The sequence below is a fragment of the Raphanus sativus genome, chromosome 4 (genome assembly GCF_000801105.2).
Source record: "Raphanus sativus cultivar WK10039 chromosome 4, ASM80110v3, whole genome shotgun sequence".
NCBI lineage: Eukaryota > Viridiplantae > Streptophyta > Magnoliopsida > Brassicales > Brassicaceae > Raphanus > Raphanus sativus.
Genome location: NC_079514.1, coordinates 9,393,116 through 9,414,599, shown reverse-complemented (window position 1 = coordinate 9,414,599; position 21,484 = coordinate 9,393,116). Strand labels below are relative to the sequence as shown.

At 39.8% G+C, this 21,484-nt stretch overlaps 1 protein-coding gene and 1 long non-coding RNA gene across 2 annotated transcripts; one reads left to right on the top strand and one right to left on the bottom strand.

The window, feature by feature from the left end:
• Window positions 1-4: 4 nt before the first annotated feature.
• Window positions 5-17,194, bottom strand: LOC108851487 (uncharacterized). The gene is made up of 13 exons (XM_057009141.1): window positions 16,729-17,194; window positions 15,812-16,538; window positions 9,560-15,525; window positions 7,923-9,397; window positions 7,445-7,708; window positions 7,064-7,284; window positions 6,283-6,554; window positions 2,955-5,886; window positions 2,736-2,868; window positions 1,819-2,342; window positions 828-1,724; window positions 453-629; window positions 5-354 (listed from the first exon to the last, which is right to left on the bottom strand). The coding sequence occupies exons 1-13, from the start codon at window positions 17,055-17,057 to the stop codon at window positions 157-159; spliced, it is 14,115 nt and encodes a 4,704-aa protein (XP_056865121.1). The 5' UTR covers window positions 17,058-17,194; the 3' UTR covers window positions 5-156.
• A 1,528-nt stretch (window positions 17,195-18,722) lies between these two features.
• Window positions 18,723-20,187, top strand: LOC108855543 (uncharacterized). The gene is made up of 4 exons (XR_001950085.2): window positions 18,723-19,132; window positions 19,293-19,402; window positions 19,481-19,655; window positions 19,914-20,187. It is a non-coding gene; the product is annotated as an uncharacterized LOC108855543 (long non-coding RNA).
• The last annotated feature ends 1,297 nt before the right edge of the window (window positions 20,188-21,484 follow it).

Genomic DNA, 21,484 nt, shown 5'->3' with positions numbered 1-21,484 from the left:
TAGCTGCTTGAAATAATATTTTCATTACTTAAAAGACTGAACACATAACTAAACGTATATACAAAGCTGCCAATAAATCAGCAGAAATTGTTTGTATGGAGAGGACAAAACCTTTTTGATAAATAGCGACCCATATATAATATTTAGGTGCTTTGTTTATGGTCGGAAAATTCGGATGGTTCTTGTGACTTGAAGACGACAAAAGGGACATCTAGCGACTGAAGCTGAACATTCCCGACACAAGACATGTCCGCATGGTACAATGGTTATGTCCACTTCTTTGATCAGACATATCTTGCAAACCCACTGTGATTTTGCCGTCTCTGCTTCTTTCAGGGAAGCCTCTGCTCTCTCCTGCAAGAAAATCAGACGCAAAGACATGTTTTGCTATCAACATCATTGTGATTATAATGTGTGTTTTTTGAGTAAGGAGGATTTTCTTGTGACCGAACCTGTTCAAGTATAAATGCTGCTTGAGAGTCCTTGAGTTCTTCTTGAAGGGTTATGGTTCTCTGTAGTAAAGATTGATTCTCCAGTTCCATGTTGATTCCAGCTGCAGAGAGCATCTCGTTGACCGCCTCAACTAATTCTTTAGCTGTGACTCGACCATATTGCGTTTCATTTACAGGCTGCAGGCGACAAAGAACAAACAACTCAATCAAACTTCCACATATCGTTTTAACTTTGAGCATGAATATGATAAAAGATCAAACTATCACAAGTTGTATAAAACGGTAGGCATTTTGTCTCCTAGTATCGCAAAGCTTATATAAATAATACAAACATGAAGCAAGAAGCAAGTATAGTACACGAGATATGTAACAAACCTGGCTAGAAGAACTTGCATTGTTAGTTCTGGAACTTTCTGAGTTCCCTTGAGATTTGTTATCAGATACTGCAGGGAGCACCTCGGGCAACAACGAGGGACCTTCATTTTCGATTGACGTGCCACGGAAGGAGAAAACTTGAGATGAAAGTAATAAACCAGTCTCTCCAGGTGTCATTTCAACCTTAAATCTGTAAAGGGCTTGGCCTGCAGAAGGTCGAACATTCTCTGGGACTCTTCCGTATCTCAGTTTGTCTCCTTGTTGGATTTTCCAAGCAACAATCTCCCCTTTATAGAATGGTCTCAAAGGGTGAAGCTGTACTTGTACAGCATCCTGCGGCATTATCTCTTGGCCAACAGTGCTATCAACAGCTGTGCCGATGTTGGTGAGAGCATGAGAGCATAGTCTTAGGCAAGCGGAAATTTCAGTTTCAGATCCCTCAGGACATGAAAATAAAGATGCTATAGGCAAGGAAGTTGGAAAGCCTAGAACCTCGCTCACCACTGTTGCCATGACATCCAGTAAAGAAATGTATCCAGGGGGTTCGGCAACTAGGATAGATGTTCTGTGACGATTGATGTAATACATTGTTCGATGACGGGATTCATTCTCCCATTCGGGAATCATGGACTCCTTAGACACGAGGGTAACGTCAACAGAGTTTGGCAGGAGAAGAAATCGAGTATAAATATTTCTGACGAATTCAATTTTCTCTGCAGCAGATTGAAGAGAATGGTGGACATCTTGAAAAGACAAGTTATCAACGGTGGTGATCTGACGGCTCACAGTCCATAAAGCAGCTTGAAACGATTCGCTCTGTAACTTCCTTCTCATAGCCTTCACTGATATGGACCCAATGTTATCTAAGGTTTGGATAGGTTCCATGCTTTCAAGTTCCTACGTAAAGACGAAAGTATTTTGAGATCGTTTCACATACAGAAAATATAACAAAAAAAAAAGCTTGAGAAAAAGCAACTGTTGCCACGCATACCTCAATAACCACATCGGACAGCTTTCTCACACCCAAATCTAGACAGATCCTCTCCGGAAGACCTGGATGAATAAGTCTTAACCTTGCAGTGTCAATGTATTTCGCATAGCGTGACCCAAAGGAATCGACGTAAACACAAGATCGTGCATGGACAAGTCTGCCGCCATCATCTGGGACTATCACATCAGAATTAATAGTGGAATCATTGGGTGCCTTTGTCGCATTTGTGTCATCGCAGAGAAAATGAAGAATTTCCATGACAGCTCGAAGCTCATTCGGGTTCAAACGCCGATAACCACATAGTTTTTGTAATTTGGAGAGGATATCCTTTGCAGCTCCAACTGAAAGCACATCGTTAAGTCCCAAATCTTTAAGGATCTTCAGAAAGGGTAGATAGAGACTAGGAAGTTCAAATGCAAAAGGCGATAGGTTGATTGGTAAGCGAACAAAAAGGGAGCTTGCGCCAACCAAGCGTGTTCCGTTTGCAGCCGGTAGAAAGGCCACCTTTTGCAATTCCAAAATATCTGGATGACAGACATTACAAAACGGGACAAAAATATCATTAGAGGTTTTTCAACATGCTAATAGAAAACTCATACAGCAGTCCTATCAAAGTACTGCATGCAGCTGCAACACACAAATCCAACTTTTCCTGTTTTTCGTTGTTGTCAGCTTGCAAGGCTGGAAAAAAAAAACACAATGGACAACTAGTTTTTTTCCTGTTACTACTTCATTTATTCTCACCACCTATTGAGTAAAATGATCATTCCAGAAATTTCATGGATACTTCACACCTCTTTATTTTGTTACTAAAACGAAATTCCTCTGCCAGTTTGTGTTATCACAGCTGCAATAGCTTGAATATATATTGAATATTTGTATCCAATGTTGAGTGTTATATTAAGTAGTATACGCACCTGAAGAAGTGAGGGAGCCCCAAACCTTTTCCAGGTACTTCAAAACTTCACAAGAAGCAACATCAACTGTCATCACGTCTGGATCATTGGGCCAATGAGCAAGAGTGTCTTCACCACCATTCCGTCCGATAACCTGGACATATTTGATCAGGCCTCTTTTATCCATGCACGTGACAAGAGTACACAAATAAAGCAAAAAGAGAAGAAGAGTGTTCTTACCTGCAAGTGTTTAAGAACAGTCGAGAAAATCGGAGGACTTCTTAGTCGAAATGCTGTCCATGAAAACTCAGGTGGAATGAATCTCTGACTTGAAAGAATAGGAACAGAGCTCCAAGCCAGGGGCCAGTCCCGTAAAAGAACAGCTTCATTATAACTTGTAAGGACTCTTTTGCCACCTTTTCTGCCACCAATACTTGGGAATCCTGATTCAGCAGGTACGCATGCAATTTGACCAAGAGTGTTGCAGAACGCAGTGCTATAAAAACCAGCAAAGTTTAAAAATATAGCTTCAAGTACAGATCCTGCTAGTGTAGATAACTCGACTGAAATATCCTTCTCAGAGTGCACAAGATCCGTTTCAAAAGAATCTTCTTCAGAGGGTCTATCACGCTCTCTGCCCAGAAATTCCACTCTTTTGGCACATTCAAGTATGACATCGGCTTCCGCTGCGGTTCGAAGGCCAACTTTCCTTAGAATGCGAAGCCAACCTTCTGATGAGAATCTTTCTCCAGGAAATCGTTTTCTTTCACCAAAAAAGACTGACACTAGTAATGTATCAGAAGGGTCAAACAAGTCCTTCGGTTTTGACAGCTCAGAGGAGAATTCATCAGAACTTCTCACAAATTTAGCCTCCCTAAGAGCTTCAATCACAGTAGAGTCGGCCTCTAAATCTCGCCAATTTCCATATAGATAAATTAGTATATCTTCTTGTTCAGATTGAGATCTGCTTTCAAACCCAGTTAACCCAAACCTTACTAAAGTCTGATGATTATGCAACACAGCGACCCCAAGGGCTTGGAGAAAGTGACATTCGACTGAATCTGGAAAATAGCAAAAGCAACATTCATCATGTGGTTTGAGGAAGGAATTTCCAGCGATTATACACAAATTCTGCCTTTGCAAATGTGTATAAGACCCCGTGACAGTCTTAAATATAGGAAGTGAACTTAGTACTTCAAGTTCATATGCTTGATATCTTGAGCCACTTGAAGAGAAATCATTAGCCAAAAGTGTGAAAAGCTCATCACGGCCAGACGTTGGGAAGGAAGATATATCAGTAATGTAGCCAGCTCGTTTGCCTTCAGCAAGCTTGGAGGCAATAGCTTGGCCAAGCGACATGCTTGGTGAAGGCAAACACTTGCATCTCTCGGCACAATCAATATATGCAGTATCACAGACAGGTATATTGCACTGGTTCAGCAGTAAAATCAGCCAAGGATGCTTTCTCTGTGCTAGGTCGAACCCTGAAGCATAGTGCTGTATTAAGTCAGATAAAGAACCATCACTTACTGATGTTGTGGGCATATCACTCATTTCATTAACACTTCCAGAGATTGGCTGCGAAGGTGGTGGTGGAAAAAAGATTAAATGTCTCTCCCTTACACGGCATAAAATCGGCCTGCCAAGGAAAGCAGGAATCAAAGGCCAGTCCGAAAAGAGTGAGAGCTCATCTGCTGATCCATTGAAATTCTTCCAAAAGAGCCTTATCCATTCAGGCGAGGGGCCACTATCATCGCTAGAACTTGATGTACTTTCCCATGAAAACCATGGCACAGCATTTGACTGCGTGATATAATTTACCCAATGATCATGAAAAAGATATTTCATATGACTAGCCAGTAAAGGAAGAGACCAGCTCCTTAACTTTAAAAATGCTTGAACTGAAGACTTCAAAAATATATCAGACAAGCTCGATCTGTCAAACACTTTTGGATGGATAAATCTTGCAGACACAGGTAACATCAATGTCTGCTGCTCCTTGTTGCCCAACCATAGCTCAGAAGTACCTAAACGAGTTAACTGGTTTGTTGCAGTCGGGCATGGTAATCCTTTAAGTTCATTAACCGCAGATAGAAACCTCGGGTCAACATTACTATATCTGCTATTACTATTTCCAGCACGACCAATATCTTCAACAACAACTCTACCAAAATCAAACAAAGCCTTCCCTAGGCTTGTCATCATTTCAAAAGCGTCACTTGAGCCAGCCTGAGCTTGAGTAGGCATCGACATCGAACCAGAAGTACTGCTTGTTTCATCCATATTAGTCCCTTCGGGGTTAAGTGCTTCAATGAATTGAATATCTGAGAGACAATATTCAAGCACATCAATATAAGTATCAACAGATCGGAGATCGATAGATGCAGATGACTTCCTTAGAAGATCGCGAACCATCTTTGGTTTAACTTCTCGAACAGGAATCCCTACTGCCTGGACTTCAGCCAACAATTCCCAAGGCACGGAAAAAACAGGGTGATGCTCCTTCACAAAGCTGCAAACTGTAACGGGAAGCAAATTAACAGCAACCTCACTACCAGGCTGTGTTAGAAACATACCCTCTTCAGCCTTAACCAAATTTCCTGAGTAAAGCTGCCACAGAGGAAGGTCAGCAACACGAGCATAAAACGGCCTTATAACTTGTTCAACCAAGCATTCCCACTCCGGCTTGGGCATTTCTGTTACTAGAGCACCGTCATGTTGGGTAAGCAAAGCATGTTGATTAGATCGTGGCCAGAAAGAATACAATTGATGACCATAGGCTTTAAGGGAAAGGGCCAGCTGACGTGCTATACTTGACTCAATTGAAGAGCTCGAATGCTCTCGCCTTAGCCTTTCCATTTCCACCACAATTTCTATGTAAGAATCACGAACACATGACATTAACTCTTTGTTCCATGCATCAATCAATCTATCTCCAGTATCAAGCTGTGGTTCTAACATATCTCTCCCATTCTGATTTTTGAAGAGAAAACGGCCACAATTGTTCCGAATAAGGAAGCATCCAAGGATGGTGACAGGTAGATTCACACTACCAGACAAAGGTAAAGGAGACATTATGGGGCTTGCTGGATGAACATCAACAGGACGACCATTTCGAGATACATGTGCAGCAACACCAGCAACAGGTGTCAAATTGTACGCTAGATACCTCCTGCAGATAAGTAATATTTTAACGAATAGAAATATGATAACCTCTATAGTACACTCATCACATATACTAATTTTGAGAAAACACATGAGTAAATGGAATTCGTTTCATTTTCACTAATAAAATAAAAAGTTCAATTTCCATTCAACGTCCAGACAAATTATGGTGTTATCAAGTACGACAAGTAACAACTTGCACAGTGAACTGAATGTGTTTGCTGCCATGATTTTGATATTAACTTGTGACGTTTCAAATTTCAAAAGATAGTTTAAACATTTTATAGAGATTATGTATATCAGTTTCTTTTTGACATGGCTTTTTCAGATGGTATAAACATCAAAGCATATAAGGCCAGAAGATTTAATGTCGATAATAGTTAGTGATGACAGAACTACATACCTGTCAAGAGCCATGTTTCGTGATTGTCCAGAGCCCATGCTGAGAACAACAAGCCATCGATCCAGAATTTTGTTTTCCCCTATATGTAGGTTAACCTCTATTATTTGTGATTTAACAGCAGAGTTTGAGCTACTAAACAACCTCGAAAGTTGAAATTTTCTCCATTTTTTCTCCGAGAAGGGATTCCTCATGATAGCTGATGCTGAATCAATATACAGAGCGAAATCTTGATGTGGTTCTGCATTTCCTTGATCCCATGTGGAATATGAAACCTGAAATTAGAAAACATTCTCCACATTATTTAGGTTTGGTACATAACACAGACATCAAATGATTAAAACGAAATGCAGGATGACAAAACATGAATCATTTCACAACAATCTTGAAGTGATTTAACATTACACATGCAGAGATCCGTACAATCAAGGACAAAATTCAGACCTCACTCATTCCTCAGATTTGAATTTCAACTTACTTATATCTATATCTAACAGTCAAATTACAGCTAAAAGTAAAATCCAACGGATGGAAGAAAGCAAAACACATTTAGCTTCTACAAAACTCAAAATCTCCAGACGAACCTAAACAGAAAATATAACTACTTAAGAAATTTTTACTTTGTGTTATTTAACAACAGCATGGTAGCCCGTGTTCAAGCCCAAATTCCACCAGTTTCTACGCTCCATCTTTTTACTGAAGTATTGAATTTAATAGCATTCTATTCCCATGAGAAAAAAGAATTCAATGACGTCCACAGCAGTGTAGAAATAAATTATAATACCTGTGAAACTGACTTCAAGAAAATGAGGATTCTGGAGGCATTCTCCAAAAACTGGTCAGATATTTGCTTCACTCTATTTAACCCCGCCTCAAGTCCATCTTTCAAGATTTCTGATGATAAAGGCATCCGAATAATGGTGGAATCTGTCAACGACCATGCCTTATCTTGACCAATCAGCATGGGATTAAATTGATCACTGAATCGCTCAACCAAATTTGTACCTAAAATAACAGTAGAAATTAATAAAAGGTGAACTTCAATAAGACAACTGAATAGTATAAAACTGACTTATCAAAACCGGAGCTGAAACATAAAACCATGGATGAACGAAGCATAAGCAGGATGGTTCTACATGGAGCAAAGCCAACTAGACGTTCATACCTATCAGCGAGAACATTTTTGCAGCAGGAGCCTGAGTCGTGGAGGCAGAGAGGGTCGCCCCTTGGGGATCAAACATGTAAAAGTTGCCACCAGAAACAATAGACAGAAGATCACACATGAAGAAACAACTAAGAAGACCCAGCCCATAGTTGAGAGTTTCACCCTTAACTCTCCCCTGTGAAAGAAGCTGAAGACTACAAACCTCCTCTCTGGTCAATGTAGCTCCTTCTAAAATGGCAACTAGAGCAGGTCCTTGGAATTCACCTGAAAGAAGGGAGAGCGAACACATTAATAAGACGATCAAGGTAGATAACCCTAGAAATCTACCAAACAATTACTCAGCAAATATTTGAAACCAAGCAACAAAGAAACATGCATCCCGTATAAGCTCAAAAGATCGTTTCTGGTATCGAAAATGATATCCACCTTAAATAAATCCGCCTCCAGAATTGAAAGAGTAAACGACAAATAATATTACCTAAATTATGCTGCAGTAAGGACTTGCGAGAGTGCTCTCTCTTGTCAAAGATGATGTGCAGCTTTTTAACCCTGCAGCAATCGGCTAACTCAAGAAGATCGAACAACAAGAAATCTTTGCTGCCATATAGTGATAAAAGCTCATTCAACTTTGTGAACTCCATACAAGGAAGATCTTGGGTAATATCATTATCCACTAAGGAGATACAACGAAGAGATTGTATCCCCAACCTATTAGCCATGTCACTGGTGATGCTAGGATGCACAAATCTTTTCCCAGAAAGAGAACTGCTGTCTACCCATGGTGCATCATTATAAACAAGATCATCCAAGGGGACCAAAAGTCCAGCGGAATCAGGAACTAGCACTAAATTTCTATCACAATCTTGTGACGCCTCGGAGAAACAGTCCGCAATGGCTTCAAGAACACAAAGGACAAAATATATCTGTTCTTCTGTTAACGGTGATCCTTTTAGATCATTCTGCAAGTGTTGCAGAGTGTTCATATAATCTGCCGCATCAAAACTAAGCCTTACACCCAATTCCAGAAGCAGTTCTTTAAAGTCTGATAATTCTGAAGGGACAACATATAGATAAGGGGTAAACTTCACGGGAGAATCAAAAGCAAGAACATCTGCAGAGATAAAATCATCTCCAAGCCATACCCAAGGAACACCGTTCAGTGCTGATGTAAGAGCAAGAAAGTCATTGTCCCTAGCATGTCCTTGCAGTCTCGTATAGAGTAGAGGAATTTGACTCTGTAACATGCTCTCAAAATCAGGATTTACTGTTGAACGAGACTTCTGTTCTTTATAAGACTTTGATATCTCAATTAATTGTCTGCAAAGGACATCAATACTTAAAGAGTCCATCCACCCAAGTTTCTGAAGTAGATATGGCGAATGGCACTCGCCGTCCAGTAAGTGCATTGTGGCAGACACCAGAAACATCTGAGACTTGGGTCTTACTCTATTTGGAGATGCCACCAAGTTACTAGATTCAAGCCATGGAATTCCTTTTATTGGTGGATCAAGACAAATAGGACACCATGCGATAGACCTCATTTGATCCCAAAACTCATCCTCCGATTTCTCAGTGGGCAAGCTCTCAAGATATATACTATCGGCTTCATATTCAGGAAAGGTTTCTCCATCAGGCGAGTCTTCACTTGTCTTGGACATAAGATCTTGTGATTCATCATCATTCGCTTCACCTGTCTTGGATGATAGTTTGACAGAGAGATTTTTGATATGGAAGAACAGTCTTCTTCCATATCTCGATGCTTCTAGATCTCCCGAGTCATGTAGTATTGACACACTTCTAGCAGCATCCACATAAGTAGAACAATCCAGAGTTGTCCGAAGTCCAAGACCAACCAATGCATCCAGGATCTTACAATCTAAGAATTTCTCAGAAGGAAAGTAGACTTCTTTGTGAAGAAGCTCTTGTAGCCCAGGAACACGAGGATCGTAAAGCCTGAAAAGAGGACAAAAAGATGAAGACAACTGTAGAAATATCCATTTGCCATATGGAGTGTGAATGCCAACAAATACAGCTAATATCAAGTTGCTGCGGTAATCTGTGATTGTAACATATCTAACGTATAAGAATAGAAAACGGGAATAAGATTAGACAAACCTGGAAGGTTGTTGCCATAATCCATTTGCTGCGAGAACAAAAGGAGTTGTAGATAATGCACGCTGAAGGGCAACATCATCGGCGACCAGATCATTTAAATCATGCAAAATGGCCAACAACGCTTCTTGCTGAGAAAGGAACTCAGACATACGATTGAGTACACAAGCTTTGTAAAACTCCATTTTCGAGGGTTCTTCTATTTGTAAGTATCTTTTGAAGATAGCTCTCTCCCTCTCTGAGTCTAAGCGTACAAAATCATCATCCAACAGATCCTCCCTGATGCCATCAGGTTTTAGCCACTTAACTGGACAATTCAAACTCACAAGCTTTCTATTTCTGTATGACTCGAATATGGGAAGGTGTTTGATGGTCTCAAAGTGGACCTCATTCATTTGTCCGCCAGAAAACCACTTTGACTGAAGAATAAAATTCCTAAGCTCATGCAGTTCTCCTTCTGAAACATTAAGGAAAATTCCTTTTATGTTTTCTTGCCCGCCAGAAACTCCAAGAAGTGCATTTAGTATGCCTGCTGCAGTTGGCGGCTGAACAAATCTTTCCAACTGAGGGTGCTCTACTGGAAGCTCACGATTTAAGAACCGGCATCCACATTTCAGCAATAATGAAGACATGTTCTCACTCCAGCCGTCATCTTGGATAACGTTTGAATTTACAGTTAGTTGCATGAGACAGCGATCTTCAACTGGCAATATGGGCCACTTAGAAAATACTGAGAGGTCATCACAAGATAACTTAAGATAGCTCCACAGTACCCGTATCCACTCTACTGTCGGATGTCCGTGCTGGCCAGGTGTCCAGACTATCTTTTCAGCAAGATGCCAGTCTGCTGGTAGTAGCTTAAAAAAGAGTTTCTCAAGCAAGCTGCAAGAGAGAAGACATATGCATGATTCTTCGCTTTGTGCTACAGACAACAGCTTACTATAAACTCCTTCCGGCACTTCACGGTCCACGAGCTGGTGAGGAAGTGTATCCTTCAGAAGTTCATACCCATTCTCTTCTGCGAAAAAGATTCTCTCAGCAGTCCCACTCTTGCTAAAAGTTGTAAATGAACCATCAGCAAGAGGTAGCAGGGGTAGACCATAAAGAAGATCAGCCGTAAAAGGAACTTCTAAGTCAAGAATACAGTATTCTAGTGCCAAGACCAAGCCACTTCTATCCTTAAACTCACGTTTTCGCCGGGTCAACAAGGTCCTTAACAATTGGGGTGTCAGAAAATGCAAAGATGAACAAGCCTCTCTGAATCTTTCCGCAACTGACTTCGAGATGTTAATGACAGGGAGACCAGCGTCCGCAAGGACATCAACTAGCTCATCTGCCTTAGGAAAGCTGAAATCAGGGTAAATTGCTTGCTTAGTTGAAATCCATTGGCCCCCTCTTGCTTTAGTATGTAACACACGAAGACCATTGTTCGCAATAAAACCGTAGAGTTTCCGAACCAAGGATGCCCACGGTTCTGCTCCTAGCGTTACTGGCCAGACAGAGAAGAACAAATCACATGGACCAAGTTCAGATGCAATTTTTTCAAGCAAATGACCATAGGCTGGTACAACAACTTCCTCGATCAAGTAAAGATTCCAATCCGACCGTACTTTTCCACCCCCTGCCATGTCATTACCAAACCAAAGATCCCTCCTGTTGGATGACAACTCAAAATATGCATTAATATGCGCAGGGAGGCCAGTAGTTATAGGTAGAGGCAGAAAGCAAAAAGCACGCCCCCCAAAATTTCTTCTATTCTGAGCTGAGATTGTGGATGGCCCAAATATATCAGAATTGCTAGCAGCCGCGTTCTCTGTTTCATCAGTCTTGACAGAATTTATAAGGACGGCAACACTAGCCCACGGTATTAACTTATGGGACATTTCTGGAAGATTTAAGTGCTTTTTACTTACCCCGGCATTCAGATATTCACCTGTTATCCATCCATGTGAAGTACAGCCCGACGAATCTTGCTCAGTCACCACAACCTTCTGACATTTATAGGGAAGATCTTTAACTACAGTGCTGCTTAGTTTTTTTAGTAACTGATCTTTGTTCATTCCAGCAGAAAGATTTTCATCAAGAAGACTAAACACTTGATTTGATGGCTTTGGTTCCGTATCTTTCCCAACACTGTAATCTTTGCAAACACGATGCAGTAACTGCATTTCATGACCAGCTCCTTCCTTAACAAAAATGGATACTGATTTTACATTCCTCAGGAAAATTAAGGCCTCCGAAACAACACCAGAAAAGGAAGTGAAGAGGGATAACACATCTTCAGGAGTATATGTTTCTTTCTTTATATGACTTCTAGGAGCAACATTTGCGTTTCTGAGAGGAAACCGAAAGAGTGTTCCAGGAAATGTATGCTCTAAGTCGCAACCAAAATGCAAGAATGGTGCAAACTGATCAGGAAACTGGTCCAATATATTTCTTCCAGCAAATTTAATCCGCAAGCCTGGGTGAGTTGGAGAGATGCCAGGCAAATGATTGGCATGGGGATCAAACATAACAATGTTTTCTCCAGAAACGAAACCCGGGATATCTGTGAAATGATAAACACAGTTAAATCCCAGCCCAAATCTTCCAATCGCAAGAGGCTTTTCAAGTTTGCTTGCTTGACCAATGCGTGAGATTGCATACATATCTTGTTGGGTAAAAACCGAGTTGTTGAAACAATACAGAGCAGGGCCTTGCCAATCTGCCATTTCAGGAGAGAGGAGTGAAGAAGTCCCATAATGAGTCCTATCCAAAAGGAATGTCACCTCAGAAGCTCCTGCATCTTCCGCGTTCTGAACCAGCTCAAAAAGAATCCCAGGCCCATCAGCATACATTTCTAGTATGTGTTTAAGTCTGGTGGTCAATGCCTCATGCTGTCCAAAAGCCTCAGCAGCCCCAGATAAACTAAAATTCATTGAATCAGCACTTTCCGCTAGCAAGACTCTACGGAGAGAGCGAGCACCAAGTTTCTCTGCTACCTCATTCGAAAGATTGCCGTGAATAAACTTTTGCATTGTTCTTTTCGCATTCAATAGCATTGTAGACTCTGCACTAAATGAGCTACTATGATTGTCTGATGCAGTCAACCATGGAGCGTCATTGTAGACCAAGTCACTTGAAGGAAACAGACGACCAGCAACATCAGGTAAATAGATTGTGACTTTGTCAAGAAATTGCGCTTCAGCCAACTGCTGCGCAATTAGCACAGCTGCCCTGATTTCTTGTGGATCAAGAGGTGAATTACCTTTCCTTTCAGCTATTCTACATAAAACATCAGCATAATCAGATGGAGTTAAAAATTCTCGAACCCCAAGCTCCACGAACAGTTTCCTAAAAACAGCCAAGTCGGTAGGGATAACACGAATGTAGGGAACAAGATGAAGAGGGCCATCAAGAACAACCTCACTCAAAGTAGCAAATCCATCCCCCACCCAGATCCAGCGACTACCTTCAAGTACAGCCTTAACAATGTCCATCTCATCTGAACCAAGTAATCCTGCAAGAATTGAATATATCTTCGGCATCGCCAAAGCTAGTTCCTGCCGAAGAACCTGATCAATCATAATTTCATTGTTCTTTCCAAGTTCAAGCAACTGAGCCGCAATTGCACTTCCTCCTGGATGTGATAACCACCCCAAGTTATATGCAAGAGGTGTAGAAGAACATTCACCATCCAGTATCCGCATGGATGCAGACACAAGCCACATATCTGTCTTCGGACGTACAAGCTTCGGAGGCGCAACAGTAGATGTGACAACTGGCCATGGTAAAGTTTGAAATGGAGCAGAGACTAAAACAGGGCACCAGCAAATCATTTTAAGTTCGCTCCAGAACTTAACAAGGTTACATGTCAGATTTCGTGGTCTGAAAGCCGTTGCAGCTCTTGAGAATATTCTGTTAATAGCCCCATCATCTTCACTCGACTGATTAGGCAGCCACTTCATAGCATTGACCTCTAGAAATGAAAAAAGCACTTTACCTCGTGAATGAGCCTTTTCCAGATCCATGCTCATCAGTCGCTCCACCAATCGTGCACTCTCTAAAATCGTCTCAGGAGAAATAGTTGTTCTAAGGCCCAAACCTTGAAGCATGTCCAGAATCGCAGATTTCTGGTATCCACTGCCAGGGAAACAAACTGAATCTTCCAACAAAGCATATAACTCTTCATTACGAGGATCGTATAAAACAGATGGGCGTTTAAGAGGACCAGTTACGGTTGGAACAAACTCTAGGTTCTGCAATTCTTCCCTTAAGGATCTATCTTCCATACACAGTTGTGGAAGATTCTGCAAAATAGAAATCATCACCTGATCACGAATCTCAGGTTGCAGAATTTCAATTCTGTTGAAAACATGCTGTCTGTAGAAATTACTCTTCCTCATTCTCTCAATGCCATAGTACCTGGACAAAACATCTTCTTCGCTACTTTTGCTGCTTAGAATAAACTCACATCCTAGAAGACAGGCAGGCACATCTGATGGAGGTAAGTACTTAGGAGGATTAACAAGATCAGAATAATCGGATTCTTGAGTACATGTTTCTCCATATACACGATAAATGGGTAAAATCTTGCAGATTCTGAGATATAGATCGCCAACCTGATTCCCCATGTGCCATTTTGGAGCCAAAAGAAAACTACGAAGTTCATCCTTCTCTTCAACATTCAAATTATAAATTAAATTTTGTACCCCATCCATATCTGAAGAGGCAGCATCAAAAACGGATTCTAAGACGCCTGTGTAAGTAGCATCTGAAACGAAGGAGGACAAGTCTGAATGTTCAACTTTGAAATTGTTGCTTAATATTTTGCTACCGATCTTCTCCAAGACGTTTCTGACAGCATCGGGAAGCTTCTCCGCATTGATCAATTTTGACTGTGCAGAGAGTATATACAAATAGCCAGATGTGGATGGCAAGATTGGCCAATCACGAAACAGTAAAAGGCTCTGACACTGTTTCTCGAGATACTGCCAGAAGAGAACAAACCATGAAGACGAAGGATGGTCTGGGTTGGAATCTGGATGCCAGGAAATCTTGGTTCTGTATTTCCATTCAGCAGGTACAAGCCTCGGAAATAACTGAAGCAAATTTTGGATACTGAAAATTGCAAGATTTGCTGTTTGCGACTCTGCAATGGCAAAAAGTCTACTATATAAACCTGGAGGTGTGTTCCTATCAATTACTCTGTCATGGGCTTTCTGTAAAAGCATATGATCCAATTCGTCACAAATAAAATAGGCGACAGCTTCGGCACTTCCAGAAAAAGAACCAAAGTCACCATTTGCTAACGGAAGCAGTTTCAGGTTGCTGGCTTGTGTGCAAACATCATCATCAGTCAGATCATCCAGGCAATACTCCAATAATACTAGCTTCAACGATTTCTTCAAAGTTGAGAGCGTTTTGCATCCTTTGAGAAAGTTGCGCACCCTATCTGGAGTAACCACTTTTGGAATAAAAAAGGAAGGGTACTTCAAAAGCATATCAAAAACTGGTCTCGGGAGGCAAACGATAGGCATCTCGAGCTGCAGCAAGGCATCACCAAGTTCTTTACTCCTTGAGAATTCCTCATCATGAAGGTAAGCATCGGCAGGGGACACCCATTTCCCCCCATCAAGATCCGAAAACAGCACAGGAGCATTGCACACATTTTTGTAAATTTGCTCAACTAAAATGTTCCATGGTGCTTCAAAAGATCCACTTGGCCATAAGGAGAAGTACGAATCCCTGGGATCAAGCACTTCTCTCAAACAAAGAAGCAATCGTGCAAAAGAGGGTGCTACCACATCTTCCAGGAGAAGCCTATTCCAGGCTGAACGAACTTTACCACTCCTGTCCATGTCTTCTCCATACCAAATTCCGCGGCGATTTGATGACACCTCAAAGTATCCGTTGACTTGTACCGTCAATCCAGTTCGTACAGGCAATGGAAGAAAGCAAAAAGCATGCCCAAGCTTTAAGAAATTATTCTGCCAAAACCATACGAAGACAGAGTGAATGCAACGTCTCCAGCAAATGTTAGGATGAAGGAATATTACTATAAACAGATAAATAAACGCAGTTGCATGTTCAGTACTGCCAGAATATACACGAAGTTGCAACATGGGAAAATTATAACTAAATTTTAACAGGCTAAAGCAAGTTATCTGGATGATAGGCAGCAAAGACACACAAAGAAGAAGGTGAAACATGAGCAAAAATACTTATAAGCTACAGATAGCAAACAAAAAAAGCACATATAAACTGACACAGTACCTCTGCTGAATCATCTGATACGCAAGCTGCAACTGAAGCCCATGGTAGCAAGTGAATATCATATTCTTTGGATGCAGTAGCAGCAAAAGAACCAATTCTGCTAGACGCTGATGCCATTGTCTGAACTATGTAAAACTTGTCTGTTCTCCGTTTACTTTGGCTCCCCTTCTCAGACTCACTCACGAACTCGAGAGTAAACGCATCCATCTCCCTATCTCCAGAAATCGATGTCTTCGACAGTCTAAGAACCGCCTGCCGATGCAGCACAGTATCATCCTTCGGAGAGCTGACCGACACCGAATAAAGCTTTTTAGGCTCTGGATCTCCAGCCTCCCATGTGTACATCTCGATAGACAAAACACACTTAAGAAAAAGCAACGAGAAAACCCCTTCCTCGAAGAGCTGATCGAACATCAAAGAAACGTCATCTTCAAAATACGCCTGCCTCGAAAGCCTACTAGAAGCAGCCTGCTCGGGACTCCTCAAAGGGAAACGAAACAAAGTGCCACGAAAACTCCTTTTCATGTCACATCCAAAGACGCAGTAAGGAAGAAACTGATCCTTGTACTGAGACAGAGCCGAAGAGCCAACGAAATCGATTCTCTTCCCCGGGTTAGCTGCAGAGACATTAGGAAGATAAGCACCCTGAGGATCAAACAACACCACGTACTTGCCGCTCACAAAGGAAGGTATATCAGTCAAATGGTACACCGAGTTGAACCCAACCCTATACACAAATCAAAAGCCACAAACACTCATCAGAAACACTCATCATCAAAGTGAGTGATGTTTTAGTTACTGCATAAAACACTATTAATAATATAATTTTAAAATCATTCAGCCAATTATAAAATTAGGGATTTGGAACCTCTTATTAATCAAAAAATAAATTAATTAAAAAAAGACAAGAACGGTACCCAAAACGACCAGTCTTCCAAGCCTGACCATGCTTCCCACTCCCACCAATCCTCGAGATACTAACGAAATCCTCCTCAGTGAACACAGCGTCATTGTAAGCCAAGAGAGAAGGACCTTGCCACTGAGCCAGAGAGTCAGACAACAGAGAGCCCGTCCCGTGAGCCCTGCGATCGAGGCAGAGACGGACACGTGTGGCTCCGGCGTCATCGGCGTTCTGTATGAGCTCCTTGAGCACGGTGGTTCCTTCCGGGTAGTTCAACAAAACCTCCCGAATCCGTCGCGTCAAATCCACCTTCTGGCCAAAATCTTCGAGGAGAAGCGAATCCATCTTCGATTAGATTGTTCCGATTGTTTGCAGAAAGATCATACTAGTAAGAGTAGACTCATGGGATGGATTATAAAGAAGAACGAGATTGCTACCGACTCTTAGGAGAGTCGTCGAGGTTGAAGATCGAAGCTAATAAATAAAAAGTAAATTCCAGATTTATGACTAGTTGATGTTCATTTTCATTATTGTTCTCCCGGAAAGAAAAAAAAAAGGAAAATGACAGAAACTGGTGCTTTAATGGGCTTTTAGTTTAAGGCCTGTTAAGAATATGGATAAGAACAGAGAGCAATATAGTTAGAATGTTTTTTTTTTTTTTTGAAAGAAGGCTTACAATAGTTAGAATGTTTTGATATGTTACTTATTGTTATATGCATTTTTTGATATATTACCAAGTTTGTGATTTATTACAACTACTATGAACCAATCCAAATGATTTTAGGTAATTATAGCTACATTGGGACATGTATCATAATAGTTATTTAAAACAAAAACAAAAATCATGTTAAAACAAAACAGTAAAAGATTATAGATTTGATAGAAATAAAAGCAGTAATGAGTAAAACTTTTTAAAATACATTTGTTTATTACCTAACAGATATTTATCTAAATAAATAGATTTTTGAAAATGTGTTGATTGTGTTTTGATTATTTTCTCCTATTTGCAGTGCGTTTGTCTATGTATTGCGTATATCTATTATTTTTATCTAATATTTTCCTGTTGTTGTTTTTTTTAAGTTATAATAGTCACAATATATATGGAAGAAAAAAATTAACAGCACTTGAGGCAAAATGCTTATTTTTAGGGGCTTTATGCTATAATTTTACGTTTAAAAGGGGTAATATACAATACAAAAAGCACCAAAATCAATATTCGTCGCGTACACAAGCAAAACATGCAGAATATCGAGGATTGGAACATGACTGTTGGGAGATGTCTAGCTTAGTATGCGCTTTCTTTGCGGTTAAGTTTTTGTTTGGCAAGGCTACGTACTCTTGTATTGTGCATCATGACACCGTTTAAATCTGTTTTTTATTCGAAGCCTATAGTTCTTATTTATAATATTAATATGATTTTAGTGGTGACAAAAATATTGGGATTTTATAAAAAAGCTAAAAATAGCTAAAGCCGGTTCTTTATCTAAAGCAAAGGTATAAATTACCCATTACTTCATTAGATGCCCTCCATTTTATATCTTATAGCCGTTAATGGTAGGGTGGAATAAAACAAGAAATAGACAAAAACATTACAATTGGAGAAGACAATAGTATTTTCAGGTTTAAAACCATTTTACTTATTCCATCGCAAGTTATAAATCAGTTTGAACATGAATTATACTGATGTTTTGAATATGTGAACATGTAGAGAGTGCTAGAAAATAACAAATTTCCCAAAACGTTCCTTTATAATTTTGTTTTCTATCCAACAAAAAAATTGTGATGTATGCGAATGGAGGTTTGCGATCTTCATGATGCTCCAAACATGCCATTCTATAGCCTGACAACGTAAGCCGAAGCTAAGACCACCTGCTATGGAGGATGTTAGCAAATCCTTAGCACTAATTCCTAAGCTAAATGAATTAAAAAATATTAAAATTATTACTGTAGCTAAGAAAGACGTGGCAAGGTATTTAAGGATCAAGTCCTTAAAGACGTGGCAAGGCGTGAGTGGCAAGGCGTGAGGGTTGTGTCTCAAAAAAAAAAAATTCAGTCTCTTTCTCCGTGACGAAAAAAAAAATCTCTCTCGACTTCTCTCGAAGGCGATGGCGTCTGAGAAAAACCAGAGGAGAATTTGCCGAGGGTCGAAGCAGTAAACGGGCAAAAGGGAGAGGGACTCGTTGTTGGCGGAGTTGAGACACTCGTTGTCGTGGACGCGGAGGTCTGATCGAGTCCGTCTCTGAGCTCCGGAAGAATCTTGAGGCGAGAGGGTCCAATCTCGTTGTCAGGGTGGGGAGACCAGAATCTGTTCTGGTGGAATTGGCTAAGGAGATCGGAGCAGACGCGATTTACGCACACAGGGAAGTGTCTCACGACGGAGCGTTCAAGGAGGGTGATTCAATCTTTTTTTGTTCAAGGAGGTAAAAAATAAATTGTTTTTTGTTCGTTTGTTTTGTAGAACGATTTGTTCTAAGTTCTTGATGTTCTTATAGGTAACGGGTGATTCAATCTTTAATCTTCTAAGACTAGGAGAAATTGTTTTTTGTTCGTTTGTTAACTCTCTCTGTTAATTGTTGCAAGGTTGAGAAATGTGGTGGGAAAGTCTCGAGCTCTGTTAAAGGGGTAACGTGTTTGGTGGTTTCACCGGCTGAAAGAGAGAGAGGTGGTTCCTCAAAACTGGTGGAAGCCATGTAAGGGTCGAGAAACTTATTTGGTTTCTGTTTTTCTCAAGTCTTTTTAATTTGGTGTTGTTACTTTTCCCCTTGTAGGGAACAAGGTCTACCGGTTGTGAGCGAGGCGTGGTTGATTGATAGCATTGAAAAACAAGAAGCTCAGCCACTTGAAGCATATGACGTGGTCAGTGATCTCTCAGTGGAAGGGAAAGAAATCCCATGGGACAAGCAAGATCCAAGCGAGGAAGCAATTGAGTCCTTATCAGCTGAGGTATTCATTAGCACATCTTGTTGATATACTAGTTTCAAATGAGATGTAGTGTGGTATAATCTGATTAGGGTTGTAGTGTTACGTTCTTTGATTTGACAATGTTGATGTCCTTTTATTGAGGATGTTCTTTTATGATACAATTGAGTTTGTCAGCCTCGTGATTTTTCTTGTTTTTATGGCGTTAGGTTTTTTGCTTGTAGTGTTACGTTCTTTGCTTGTATAATATAATTTGAGTTCAAGTGGTTTTCTCATCTGCAGTGGAGACTGAAGTCATGAGTTCTACAAGAAGACAAGTGTTCATTGTTCTCACTGTTTTAGCTTTGGCAATGCCGTTCAACTGCTTGATTCCTCCTTCTCCAGGTTTTAATGTCCCTGTTTTTTTTTGTGCTTGCCTTCTTTGGTTTTTATGTATTGCTATAAGCTATCAACACTTGTTTTCTCAGATCAGTGAATGTAGCGAATTAGCAATATTGTTGGGTGAACTTATTTTCTGATGAACTTAGTATTGAATGCAGTTCTGGTCAGATTTTCATGAGCTTAGTATTAAACTTAGTAGATCAGTATAATGCATTTGAGATGTGAATTTTAACAAAAAAAAACTTTTTTCTCCTAAGGATTCCTAAAAGGAATCCACCATTAAACTGTTTATTTTATTAAGAATCTTTAACTATTCAAAAAAAAAAAAAACTAAAATAGTCCCTAAAGACTTCACAATGGAATCCACCATTGTGGATGTTTTAAAAGGTATTCAAACATGGGACAAAGGTCAAAACCAATAATTGAGAATATCAGTCAAGTTGTAATTCCAACAAGTTAAGAACTTTAAGTACTACTAATTAACCAAGTACAGCTGTAACAAATAATGAAAAAAAAATCTTAAGACACTCGAATATGCTAAGTTTCCTGGAAACATATAGATTACGAGCCATCATATTCCTTTTACCCATGTTCTATAAAGTATATCTGACCACGAACCTACTTGTTATCCCTACAAAAGACAAATAGTATTTCAGTTTTGATTTTAGTTATATACTTACCTGGTTTTCTACACATCTCTAATTTATAGTAGGTTTCAATATTACAAAAATTTGGATATACAATCCTATTTATTCAAACTGATTCTATAGATCAACATTGCATCAAAAATATAACAAAAAGGAAAACAAAACAAAGATACTAAATGCATACGGTATAAAAAGTTATACATCCCTAAGTGCTATGTTCAAATATTTCAATCGCATAACACTATTAACTAACAAAAATTTCTACATATATTTATACATTTATATGTTTTTGTTATTATTAGAAGCTCATCTCAATTGATAGTTACATATTACCATTCAAACCCTATATTAATAACATTGCTAAGCACTAGACTTTCTTAAATGATCACGATAAGAAAGAAATGTAGATTTGAGTTGTAGTCAAAATTAAATTAGTACATGCACAAGCATATAAAACAATCAACTACAACGTGTCTTTTTTTGGTTCCTTCATGTTTTTTCCTTTCTTTAAAACCTTATTGTTGTAGCCGTAGGCATCAGCTTTTGTCTCTTTTGCAAATTGTCATGAAGAACATTTTAAACTTTCTTAATACTAGACATGTTCTTAAACGTTGATAAAAAAGGAAAAGAAGAAAACACGTTCCTTGAGTATCGTGCAGTGTAATCTTAATCGGATATGCTTTCTGAATGTACAAACGGCTGCTTTTTCTGGGGAAAGAAAGAGTTTGGCATGGAAACAATTATAGGAGTATTTTGTTTTTGTGTATTGCATGTAATACTCCAAATTATTACAAGTTTTACTTTTCAATTATGAGTTTTTAACTT

Bases quoted from the DNA above. Each gene is read 5' to 3' on its own strand.
- LOC108851487 (XM_057009141.1), bottom strand. From the start codon at position 17,057: ATGGATTCGCTTCTCCTCGAAGATTTTGGCCAGAAGGTGGATTTGACG. The intron at 7,709-7,922 runs GTAATATTATTT...CCCTTCTTTCAG, and splicing joins CTTACTGCAGCATAATTTAG to GTGAATTCCAAGGACCTGCT. The intron at 355-452 runs GTTCGGTCACAA...ATTTTCTTGCAG, and splicing joins CAGCATTTATACTTGAACAG to GAGAGAGCAGAGGCTTCCCT.